Source organism: Oncorhynchus masou, chromosome 6 (assembly GCF_036934945.1).
Source record: "Oncorhynchus masou masou isolate Uvic2021 chromosome 6, UVic_Omas_1.1, whole genome shotgun sequence".
In the NCBI taxonomy this organism is placed as follows: Eukaryota; Metazoa; Chordata; class Actinopteri; order Salmoniformes; family Salmonidae; genus Oncorhynchus; species Oncorhynchus masou.
Window position 1 is genome coordinate 38,939,848 of NC_088217.1, and position 12,767 is coordinate 38,952,614.

The 12,767-nt window shown below is 41.6% G+C and overlaps 1 protein-coding gene across 2 annotated transcripts in view; it reads left to right on the forward strand.

The window, feature by feature from the left end:
- LOC135542036 (immunoglobulin superfamily member 21-like) overlaps nt 1–12,767 on the forward strand; it is a 299,416-nt gene that overhangs the window by 145,051 nt on the left and 141,598 nt on the right. For both annotated transcript variants that reach the window (XM_064968619.1, XM_064968620.1), the window contains exon 3: nt 9,350–9,471. In XM_064968619.1, the coding sequence (XP_064824691.1) occupies nt 9,350–9,471 (122 nt within the window). The remainder of the gene's footprint in view (nt 1–9,349; nt 9,472–12,767) is intronic.

Here is a 12,767-nt window from a genome sequence, read left to right on the forward strand (position 1 = left end):
CTACTTCTCTTCAAACCATCATATTCTACGAAAATTAATCACCCCACTGAGAACCATCAATAGGTCTGGCTAGCCTATCTTCAAAGAATCATCTTCCATAGCGAGTGGAAGCAGAGTGAGCTCTGTAGTTCTGTTCAGGACTACACGTTGGGTTGCCGGATGCCGGGCGATAGAAGAGGAGAGCAACAGTAGAATAAATGGATCGGGACCCCTTTTGGAGAATCACAGCATTACAGGCGAGCCGCGGAAAGGTCCAACCAAGTCCCTTTCTAAGAAGGCTTGGTTCTGACAGAGATACCTGGCAAACCAAGGCCTTTACATGTAAACATCTTCATGATTTCTTACTCCAATCGGGCGGCTGTTTGTGTGCAATGTATATGATTACTGTAAGAGTAGCTTCTAAATGTACCAAAGTATTCTCTCTCGCCCTCTCTCTCACCCTCCCTCTCGCCCTCTCCATCTCGCCATCTCTATCTCCTTTGTAACAAGCTGCCATGTTCTGTCAGTCAGCTAGGGACCCGTTTATTTGTATTAAGTGTGTATGTTTCTCCTGTGTTACCATTTAGTTAGTTAGTAAATAAATAATTAAACCAATTTGTGTAGTACTGAATCATAAGTAAGGCTGGGGGGTTTGTAGATGCAGGAGGTTACGACTGTTCAGAATGATGATATGATACGAGGTTATGATTAATACATTGACTGTTTTATGGATGTGATGGGTAAGATGGTAGCTCTTTAACAACCACTCTTCTGGTGGCCCAAATTCCTAATGAGTTAATTGTTATGTTATTAATTGAATCGGGTAGCAATTAAACATAGTTGATTAGATAAATACAGTCATCAGAATAAATGAAAGTAAAGTCACAACAAGTATCTATATTATTATTATTATCACTGTATTGTTGGGAAAGAGCTCTCAAGGTAAGAGTTTCATTGTACTGTTTTACACCTGTTGTGTCCTGTGCACGTGGCGAATAAACTTTAAACCTTGAAACACGTTAAGTACATAAGCATTACAATGAAGTATAGAACTGTGCAAACTAAGCAAACCTTCACAATTACTTAAACACCAAATCTGTTTCAGTCCTTTGTTCAGCCAACCTGCTCTTTTTCCATGTAATGAATAACAACATCTTACTATTGTGCTACCAACAGTTGCAGATGGGAAATGTAGCTATCGAGAGTGTATAAGGAATAAAGGGGGGGTATGAACTGTATAGCTCCAAAATATATGCAGACTTGTCATGTCCACAGTGCCCCGATGTCTTTTAAACCATCTGTATTCCATCTCGCACGCCTTTGTGAGCCCGCACCCATCTGCAGTGGTAGGAGGAAAATAGGAGAAATTGAATACAGTGGGGCAAAAAAGTATTTAGTCAGGCACCAATTGTGCAAGTTCTCCCACTTAAAAAGATGAGAGAGGCCTGTAATTTTCATCATAGGTACACTTCAACTATGACAGACAAAATGAGAAAAAAAATCCAGAATATCACATTGTAGGATTTTTATGACTGTATTTGCAAATTATGGTGAAAAATAAGTATTTGGTCAATACTTATTTTCTCTGCGCCTCCTGGGTGGCGCAGTGGTTAAGGGTGCTGTACTGCAGCGCCAGCTGTGCCACCAGAGACCCTGGGTTTGCGACCAGGCTCTGTCGTAACCGGCCGCGACCGGGATGTCTGTGGGGCGATGCACAATTGGCCTAGCGTCGTCTGGGTCAGGGAGGGTTTAGCCGGTAGGGAAATCCTTGTCTCATTGCGCACCAGCGACTCCTGTGGCACATGTACTGGCACTGCAGTATTTGAGTCCCTGGCGGCGTAGTGTGTTACTGATGGTAACACACATAGATGGCTTTGTTACTTTGGTCCCAGCTCTCTGCAAGTCATTCACTAGGTCCTCCCGTGTGGCTCTGGGATTTTTGCTCACTGTTCTTGTGATCATTTTGACCCCACGGGGTGAGATCTTGCGTGGAGCCCCAGATCGAGGGAGATTATCAGTGGTCTTGTATGTCTTCCATTTCCTAATAATTGCTCCCACAGTTGATTTCTTCAAACCAAGCTGCTTACCTATTGCAGATTCAATCTTCCCAGCCTTGTTTCTGGTGTCCTTTGACAGCTCTTTGGTCTTGGCCATAGTGGAGTTTGGAGTGTGACTGTTTGAGGTTGTGGACAGGTGTCTTTTATACTGATAACAAGTTCAAACATGTGCCATTAATACAGGTAACGAGTGGAGGACAGAGGAGCCTCTTAAAGAAGAAGTTACAGGTCTGTGAGAGCCAGAAATCTCGCTTGTTTGTAGGTGACTAAATACTTATTTTCCACCATAAATTGCAAATAAATTAATGAAAAAAATCAATGTGATTTTCTGGATTTTTTTTCCTCATTTTGTCTGTCATAGTTGAAGTGTACCTATGATGAAAATTACAGGCCTCTCATCTTTTTAAGTGGGAGAACTTGCACAATTGGTGGCTGACTAAATACTTTTTTGCCCCACTGTATATAGAACTGAATAAAAGCTCATTGCTGAGATTAGGCTTGCAAAAGAAGGGTATATTACTAGAAATGTTCTAAGTCTAACAGTAAACTACCAGAGATTTCAAGGAATATGTGGAATTCTTTTTGGGCACTACAGATTATCACAGGTGTCTATTAATATCTCTGGCCCTCTCTGTGGCCTTCTTACATTACATTTAATAAGTTGAATTTCAAAAAACAATGACAAAGCCGAATGACAAAGCCATTAAACATTATCCTAAATACAAACCATCAATTTCGTGAATACCAGTGGTAGATTTCAGAATATCTATTTTTTACAAACTTTTATTTATGTTACTATGTCAATATGTCTTTGTTGTAAATGTTTTGGGGCCAAACTGGTGGTAGTTGTGAAAAAATTCAATAGTTGGACGAGTTGCAGAGTTAATAGAAAATAATGCCATTGTTAATTAGATCATTTTTTCATTTATCAGGCCATTTTCTTTTGAACCATATGGTTTATCTACTATATGGACAACATGAACACAGATAGTGTATAAAAATATATACTGCACAAATATTAATATATATATATTTTTTATCATTAAAGTATTAATTACCAAAGTTACCATAGACTGCCATAGATTACCTGTTACTTTAGTAAATTACTGGTAGCTTTGCAAGCCTTGCTTTGATACTTAGTTCAATTTAAATTGCTCCAGACTTCATGTAAGCCCATTGTGGAACGTGCCGACTCCATAAGTCTAGTCCTCTGGTGACATTGCTGCTGTACGTGGAGATGAGAGAGAGAAGACGTCCACTGGATGTCTGATGATTAATTCCAAATTAGAGGAAGGTGTGAGTGTGTAGACCTGGGTTCACTTAATTAGTGCTCATTGATTAAACAGATTAAAGTGGTAATATGTAACTTTTTTGGAGAGTTTTAGCAGCCAGGAAATGGCGGAGCGATTTCTGCTTAGTTCAACTTTAAGGACAAGTGCACAAAATGATGTTTTCACTTTGCCGTGAAGCTGCATTTCATTAACCACCTGTCCTTGATCATCCCCTTTGTTTTCAGATAGAAACACTGTATTACACAACATATCATTCACTTCTGCAGTTATGTAAGGCTTTCTTGTTTTCCACTTTAATGTTATTATTTGTGAGCTACTGGTGCTGCTTAATATGTGATGTTTATAAGAGTTGCTGAGGCATTTGTAAAAAATCCTTGGTCTAACTTGGTTCCCCAAGGACAAAGATTCTAAATAATGTGATGTTAGTAATGCACCAAGGCTACATTTTCGGTCCGCTAAGTAGCACCAAGTCCTGTATTACTCACAGTATTTGCAGCAGTATACTGTATTTATTCAACCCTCTCTTTACGATATCCATGGGATGGCAGAGTTAACTTTTTGATAGGTGTGGGAGCTATTTGGAACTCATTTTGTGTTAGGTACCTTCCGTTCTACAGCTAAAGCACTGTTACTGCCAACTTTGGCTCGGATTTCATTTGAAAACAAAATGCTGTTTCTAGAGTGAGGGGTAGGGTTCATATTGTTCTTGCTCTGGTCTAACTCTCTTTTTGTCAGGGGGTTAAGTAGAGAGTCATGGTATACGCATAATATCTGATCCAGACCAGCAGTCTCCATCAGGTCTGGTTTGCTTTGATCTCATTGCACGCTAAATATCTGGCCACAGTCAGGCTGTCTCCCTCTCACTGACAACATTAATAACCACTTCTCAATTGCCTTGTCTAATGGCTGTAGATGGGCACTTTTAGCAGTCCCTTGTGCATTGTTTTTCAACCTGCATGTCATTCCCTGAAATAGGTTGGTTGACCTCCACACTGCTTCCCCCAACCTACCTCTGTCTCGCCCACACATGGTTGCAAACAAGGCTTGGTCCTCCCTGTTAGTGACACAGATTCATGAAGCCACAGCTTTAATCCCTGCATGCCAATCTGCCAAACCAAGCCTCAGGCAATCGCAAGCCAGTGCTACTCTGTTAAATTGGGATGAAAATGAGTGATAGCATGCAGAGAGAATGTGACATAGATAACAGGCGAGCGAAAATATCCACCACGCTGATAGTCATCTCTGGCTGGTGTATTTGCTCACACTAAGGGATCCCAAGCAATCACGCTCATGTTTATTTACATTGCATTGAAAAACGTCAGTTGCAGTAGTTGGCTCTATATGGAATAAAGGACCGCAATGTGCATCAGATTCCCTGTTGCTTTCTGGTACAGACATAAAAGTAAAACTCCCCTTTCTTAGTTCACGTGTGGCATGATTGAACTACCGCACCACGAAAGCCTTTTTATCTGTCAAAGCACAGACCATCTTTGTCAGAATGATAGAGTAGGGTCACCAACATCTATGTGAATGGAAGAATGTGTGCGTCATCTATGAAAAACATGGTTTAATTAGCATATTTTCCTTCCTGCGGGGAGCAGAGACCGAGAGATGGAGGGAGGAGAGGAGGTAAGTAGGAGCGGAGCGTGCCATCTGGTCCGTGAAATCCCCTTAAACAGGTTGTGTGACACTCAGGGCCCAGCAGGAGGCCACAGGCAGCAGACAGTCCAGTACATCTACAGGTTAACAGGGTGGAGCACTAACTAGGTTGGATGACTGTACAGCTGCACAATGTTTACTTACAGGATTCATTACCCAGCACCACACGTACTGAGTAAAGCATTGCAGCACACCCCATCTTAACAGGATCAGTGGACAACCCACTGCAGCATTCTGTGTTGACAGCTGTCACCACTGACTGCCATTAAGGTGAAGCTCTTCTGCTTTGTATAAGTGAAATGTTTTATCGTTATCGCTGTGCCTTAACAAATGATTTCAGAGAATATAGCATGTCTTGTTATACTGGTTGTTTTCTTTGTTTAGTGTAGCTTCCCATTTAGGCCTCCTTTGAGGCCTCAGTTGGACAGCTAAATGGAGCTCAAGAGTTATTATGACTGCTATGTGTCTTATCCCCATTCATTATTCACAACTAACAGCCGATTGATCCAGAAGCTACTATTGCTCCGCCTCCCTGTAGATTTAAAAACACCAAGTGAGAATTTTTGTAAAAGTACAATTTCATGTGAAATACTCCCAGAAAGTAAGTAATCCTTTCCATCTATCCTCTCAGCCCACACCTAAGCTATAGTAACAGCAGTAGAGGAGACTGCATGGGACAGATAGAACAATGAGACAGATTATTCACCAGATGTCTAAATGTGAAGCATCCACTTGGCGTTTCCACTCACTACCAAATATGGTAGTGAGAGGAAGCCCTCTGGCTGGCAGTGGGAGAAGATGGAATGAGATGGATTTTGTCCGACATTCTGCAAATATTCTCATCGATGGAACATTTGATCTCAATACAGCTTTCTGTTCCCAAAAGTATAATCTGTTATGAACAGAGTGGACTAAGTTTTGTAAACTTTACCCTTTTAAAAAATTGCATTGCACACGCACATTACACACGCACACTCCACAGAGTGTGTTTCTTAACGGAAATATGCAGATGTATGCTAGAATGCACAAAAAGGATTTTGCTAGCTCGCGCTTGGCTCTGCCCACCTCCTTGCTTCTTCTGCCCACTATGACTAATTTGTTCCCATTGGAAATGACAGGCTGTGGTCTATCTTTGTTTAGTTATGAAAGTCTTTGTCATGGTTGTGATGTGAAAGAATGCCAGATTGACCTGAAGTGTTCTGGTTTATACTCCTCAAGTTAGACGGCAGTGTTACTGTAGCTAGTTCGCTGTATTCTCTCCTGTGACTGATTCAGCTGCGGCCTATAAATAAGCACATCTCTGATGAGCTGAGGAAAAGGGGTTAACCCCAGAGACCTGGGCCTCCCTCGCCTGACCTCAATAATGGAGCAGAATCCTAACAACAGGGAGCACAGCAGAGAGAGCAGGTAGGATATGGTTCACTCTCCATCTGGAGAGATCACTGCACTATCATATCTCTAGGTCACTGTAGGACCCTTTGTAGCACTCTCTACTGTGTGTGCCCAAACCTCAACCCCTGTCAGCTACCTTTTCCCCTCTCCCCTTTTGGTTCCTTGGTCATTCCTGGTCACAGAGGGAGGAAGAGAGGTGGCGTGCCCACCCATGCCTGTCTTTTATAAATCCAGATGGCAGAGGTGTTAGGATAGGCCTTGATGCCTTTGTTCGTGCCTCGGTAAATCATGGCCTGGAATCAGCAAAGCAGCTGAAGGAAACAGTGTTTTTCTACCATCAGAGTGCTCCTCTACCTCTCGCCTTCGCCCCTCACTCTTGCACAGCATTTGTCTGTCTCCATATGTCTCTTTCTCTCACTCTCTCTCACTCACACCACAAAGCTGTCCCTTCTCTGGGAACAGGGTCTGTCCACTGATGAGTCCATTGTGAGACAGGTGTTGTTTTGTCTATTGGATTAGATGGACTGTGAAAAGAGAGAGGGGCTGAAAATGTCAATTTTACACACCTCTGTACAGTACTTCAGGGCCCAGAGAGCATTATCATTAGGCTTTTTGAAAGCCTCATATGATTCAGCACCAGGGACAGTGTTACGGTAGTACTGGGAGTGCAGTGAGTCTGTTCCTATAGGGGAATTGTAATGTTGCCATGATACTTTCATACTGGCCCTGGCCTTGTGCACTTGTTGTTGAAGCACATACTGTAGAATAAAGCTTATTTTGCACTTTCTGACTAAGCACGTTTATGCAAATTTTTCAGGTGTGTACAATACACCCTTCTATGTTATGAATGCTGTATTTGTCATTGACCTGAACTTGTCATTGAACTTGCTAAATAATTGTCATTAAACTCTGCAAAATGTCATATTATTGTATGATAGCTAACTTTTATATCTCAAACTAACCACATTTCCCTGAGTTTAACTTACCATCGTCATGTTTCTGTCCACTCACTCAGAACGGATATATTTGTGTTCAGTTGCACAGAGCACTTTTTCCATGCTTTGTTGTACAGTGATGTCAGACAGAAATCTTCCTCTTACAGTATTTCTACAATCGCTACAATCCAGGAACAGAGCAGGTTGGTGGGAAAGCACAATTTTCCAACATGGCTCTGCTTTTAACGGCAAACCTTTTGCTGTTGCCTCTCCCTGTAAACCTCAGAATGATGCCACTTTGCCGGTGTGCCTCTACATCACTGAAGTGACATTTAAAAGAGGAACAGATGGCTATAATAATCATGGGGCCTTGAGTGTGGTGCCAAAGCATTCATTAGGAAAAGGAAGGAAATTCTGTTTGTGGCCAAGCCAAGTGAACACTTTTTACCTGTGGAGGGTCATGGTCCCTAGCCCCACCAGTGGGTCCTGGTGACTTTCACTGATTACACCTCCCTGCAATTCATCTTCCATAGCAATGAACATGTGATGTCACCCACCCCACTGGTCACACACTGGTCGAATAAACATTGTTTCCATGTCATTTCAATTAATTTATGTTGAACCAACGTGGCATAGATGTTGAATTAGGGTTAGAGTTAGGGTTCTGAAAAATTGAAAAATTCTATCAAATTCTATGCCATAAGACTAAATAGCTAACAGAATGGCTACATGGACTATCTGAGTTGCCTTTGTATTTTCTTATTGTTTTTGTATCTAGGTATGCACACTCACACTGATACTCCAACACACAAACACTCACACCATTGTTTGCTTACAGACACACATAATAAGCACATACATTTATACTGAGTCTAAACACACCTACTCAGATACAATCATCATATACGCTGCTGCTAGCAAGACAGCCATTTCACTATGCTTGTACATGTAACATTAAAACTTGAACTGACGTATGTGCCTAGTGGGACATTTGTTACAGGAGAGAAAAGTAAATGTAATCCACTAATGCCACCTACATGCGTGTAACTGTTCTGCATACCCCAAAACCCACCCACAGTATTTGTTGTTCCAGCACGTTTACCTCTCAGCTCTTCTACCTCTGTGTACCCCATCATTTAGCAACAGCCTGAGGTATTTAGCTCCCTTCCCTAGAGGCAGAGAGGTGATGAGTTGTCCCACAGACATTTATGGGGCACTGGGAATTATTCACTCAAATAAAGTAATTACCCAGGACTGTCCCCTCGTGACGTGTTGTGTACATTATGCAGGAACTAATCACATAGGCCTTATTTACCTCTGAGGGGATTGGATTAGGAAGCGGGCGATGGAATTTTCAGTGGCGAAGGGAAGAAAGATCCCTAGCCCACCAACAATTTCCTCCTTCAAAGTGGCATTAGCGGCTCCATTAAAATCCTGTCACCCTTTTTCTTTACGTCTGTCTGTGGCGCTGAGGAGTAGAGAAATCAGTCATTCAAATGCTAAGTGACTTCCTCTCCCCTGTGAATATTAGAAAGGAGAGTATTGCTCCATCATTTACCATGCAGCACACAAAAAAAAGAGAAGTGGATGCAATATGAGACTATGTTGTTTTGAATATATCCCCACCTTCGCAATATCTCGTCACAAGCCAATACCTCTGACTCCATGACAACTACAGAACGCTGCAGAGCATCACTCTTTATTAAGACTTGGCTGTATACATGGGCACATACCTAAAGCTATATAAGTGAGTGTCACACTGATTTCATATGTTGGCAGTTTTCAGAATTAGCTTGAAAGGCTCTTCCTCACTCCCCTTTAAGATAGAAAAACCACCTTAACGTGGCATTAAATTGATAAATTAGATAATTGATGGCCAGGGTACTAAGTTTGCCTCTGAGCAAAGTTTTATAATATATTTAATTGGAGCAGAACACAGGTTTATGCATAGGGTAGGTCCGTGGGTATAGAAATATCTGTTCCATGTATTATAGACCATATTACTTGATTAATTCTTTCTCTTTTCACTTGACAGGTCACAGACGGGGGCACCATTAAGCAGAAAATCTTCACCTACGATGCTATGTTTAATACTAATTACTCTCATATGGAGGACTACCGCAAACGGGAAGACCTTGTCTACCAATCTACAGTCCGGTAAGCATCACAACCAATTACTGTTAGTTTGGCCCTTACAGTTTATCATGAGGGTGCATGCTGAACTCGGAATAATTTTTTGTTTTTAATGTTTAAAAAAAAAGGTTTTCCTTGAAAACGTGCTTGTTTACTAGCCTACCTGTTTAATTTGCGACACGGTTAGCCTCAGTTGCTGGGACCGCTTCTATCTGTCCCAGGATACTGCCAAACCCTAAAGTCTGAAGAGCTGCTGCTAAGTGAAGCAGCTAGCCTAGCTGCTAGCTATCAAGCTAGCCAGGTTTCCTTTGCAGTTTGAACACAGCCCGCGATGCGGTTAGCCCTTTTGTGGCTGGGACCGCGGATAGTCCCGGGCTTGTGGCTGTTTAAACCCCTGCTGTTTGTTGCTGTTTCCATCGGCCATTGCTACCATCATGCAACCGAAAGTTAAAGTAGGTTGGAGTAATGGAGAGGACAGTGTTTCGCTATCACAGGTGCATGATCTTTTAAATAAACAAAAAGATGTCTACAAGCAGTTGTTACAGCAACAGGAAAATAGCTTCAAGAGCTTTGTCCAAATACTGGTGGACTCAACTACCAAAATAATGGATGATCTGACCAGAAATGTCCAAGACCACAAGAACCGTTTGCAGTTCTCCCAGGGAGAGATGGATGTCCTGAAAGAGACCTGCAGCAAGATGACAACAAACTGGAAGTCCACGCAAGATGACATCAGCACTGTCTGTTAATCATTATTACAGATGAGTGTTGTAAGTAAAAGCGCTTTTAAAACACTACTTAAGTAGTTTTGGGGGTTATTTTTGACACATTTTATTTTTGCTTCACTACATTCCTGAAGAAGAAATGCACTTTTTACTTCATACATTTTCCCTGACACCCAAAAGTACTCGTTACATTAGCAGGATATTAAAATGGTCCGAATCGTGCAATTATCAAGAGATCACCCTGGTGTGTCCCTGGCTATCTGTAAATGTAAAACAAATGAAGATTGTGCCGTTTGGTTAATATAAGGATTTGGAAATGATTTATACTTTTACTTTTGATAATGAAGTATATATTACCAAATACATTTACTTTTGATGCTTAAGTATATTTAAAACCACATACTTTTACTCACGCTATTCCATAGACCTTTAAACCAAATATTGCGGTGATAATTAATGGCTGCAGTCATTTTTGTTTGTTTTTGCTGTTGTCCAAATAACATTTTATAGTTTATAAATTGTGTAGAAATGCTTACCCAAGATTTAGCTATGGTACTACTGCAAAGTGTTGCTAGTTCCTTCCTACTGTACCATCTGCTGCGGGTGATACTGGGCCTGGATGTGATGACCCCGATGGAGGGTCAACACATCATCGTCTTGGCAGAAAGAGGGAGGGGATAGGAAGTGTTGAGGCTCTACTCAGCCAATCTGCTGCTCAGGATGTACATTTCAGTGTTGAACTCTGACTGAACAGCTGGCCAGACCAATCGTCATTCCCACCACAGAGCTGCATATTTTCCAGGTAGTGTGGTTCAATTTTGGCACAGCTTGGGGCAGTACTACTGCACGGAGGCCTATGCTGCATGCATCACACCTCCTTACCCTCACACACATACTTTACATACAGTCCTGCCGATGCCAGAATAAAGAGCCTTGCTGTTTATGCATGAGCAAGTTTTACGAGAGGGATGCGTTAGAAATCATCTGGATCTTGTTGGGTAGATTACATGTTTGAGGAGTCCTGGGGACTGTCTTCCTATACCTTCGGTCTCAACAATATGGCTGGCATCTGCTCCCATCCTTCTCCCTCTCCCTCTCTTCCCTGTCTTGCTTTCTCCCCACTTGCGTTCCTTCCCTCCATCCCTCTCTCATATTGGCATTCATTCTTTGTATAAAGGAGTAATAGAAGCCCACACACTGCATCGGTCTGTTACCATTTCTCTGTAATGTGTTTATGACCCATGCTGATTATAATGCATTTTTTTGTCTTTCCCTGTCATTATTCCAATGACTTTCTACCTCTCTCCTTCCCTGCCTTTTATTTGCTCCCCATATCATTCCTTTCCTCTTTCTTCCCACTCTTTCATCACTCCTTAGTTTCATGTTTTTTTCCTTCACTGCCTTTTAGGGCTACACGATACCATGTTCGAGATACGTACGTAGGTGCCAATACGATATGTTTTGCAATTCCATGCTGTGATTTTATTGCGATTCGATGTTCCAAACATATTGCTCAAAATGTGTCTTCTGCAGAGGGACAAGAGAGAGCCATGAGAAAACAAGTTTTTTGCATATACATTTTTTTGTATTTACTTTTTACCCTCTTTTCTCCACAATTTCATGATAACCAATTGTTTTGATCAGTCATGGAAATAAAAGTGCTGAAACAAAATTGCCTCCATATTTAAAAAGAAGATGGAGAACAAACTATGAAGAAAAATACTGGAGTTTTTGTGCAGGTACAGCCAACAAGTGCAAAAATAGTATTGCGATATTATTGTCAAAACGATACAGTATATAGTCAAAAATAATATCCCGATATGTAACTGTATCGATTTTCACCCCCCTATCACTACTCTTTCCTCCACTCCTCCCCTCCCCACTTTTCCTGTCCTCTCTCAAATGTATCTTTTATTTCTGAGCTACTGAGCATTTCCCGCTCAGAAAGACTATTTTACACATGTACTCACACAAGAATACAGACACAACTGTGCACACACACACACACACACACACACACACACACTGACGCACTCAGTAGGATTTGAATCGGCAGACCCAGCATGAGAAACAGTTTGACGGTACCTGCTCTGACCTGTCTGTTTGGCGGTGTGCTTAGCCAGTGTTCGTCAAGCAGAGAGGTAAAGAGGCTACTGCAACAGTCACACAAGACCAGTCAGGAGGAATCTGAACTCTCCCTTATGTATCCCATGCCTTCCTCTATGGCAGAACACAGAGCTCAACAGCAAAGAGGGATGTGGAACATAATCTCCCATTTCCACCTGAGAGGGGTAAGTCTTCTCTTCAAAGCCCTGGCATTCTGACAAATCCAACCGTATGACCACAAATGAAAGCTGTAACATTGTAAATTTAACCGAAAGCCCTAGATTCTCATAGAAGTCTGTCTTTTCCAGAATACAGTGTTAAATATCAGGAATATACTGTGCTTGTTGTGTATATATTACTGGTGTAGATTCAAAAACAGAAAGGGAGGTCCCAGCTGGAATATCATGTTCTGAAAACCATGTTTGTTTTTAGAGCTGGGTGAGAGCGGGGTTAATTATTTATTTTTTTATTTAACCTTTATTCCTATGG